The 244-nt window shown below is 41.0% G+C and overlaps 1 protein-coding gene across 1 annotated transcript in view; it reads right to left on the bottom strand.

Annotated features, from left to right (window-relative positions):
• LOC119581750 (glyoxal reductase-like) overlaps positions 1 to 244 on the bottom strand; it is a 20,032-nt gene that overhangs the window by 1,003 nt on the left and 18,785 nt on the right. The window contains 2 exon segments of the mRNA XM_037929881.1: positions 64 to 183; positions 185 to 226. Coding sequence (XP_037785809.1) covers positions 64 to 183; positions 185 to 226 — 162 coding nt within the window.

The following is a 244-nucleotide window of genomic DNA, read 5'->3' as shown; positions in this document are numbered from 1 at the left end:
AACACATACACACAAATAAATATTCATACAACTTGCAAACTTTCCCACAGATAAACTCCATACCTGATTTACATGCGGCACAACTGCAGCAGTTTTGAGTAAATCCTCGAGGTGGCCAACAGTGTAGTTTGAAACTCCAATAGCACGTACTTTTCCACTCTTGTGGATGCTCTCTAAGGGCCTTCCAACTCTGCCCTCTTAGATACTGATTCAAGGCATCATCTGACTGCAATAAGAAAATCTA

Source organism: Penaeus monodon, chromosome 15, assembly GCF_015228065.2.
Source record: "Penaeus monodon isolate SGIC_2016 chromosome 15, NSTDA_Pmon_1, whole genome shotgun sequence".
Taxonomy (NCBI): domain Eukaryota; kingdom Metazoa; phylum Arthropoda; class Malacostraca; order Decapoda; family Penaeidae; genus Penaeus; species Penaeus monodon.
Note: the sequence above shows the minus strand (reverse complement) of the source record. Positions and strands in the feature narration are given on the sequence as shown.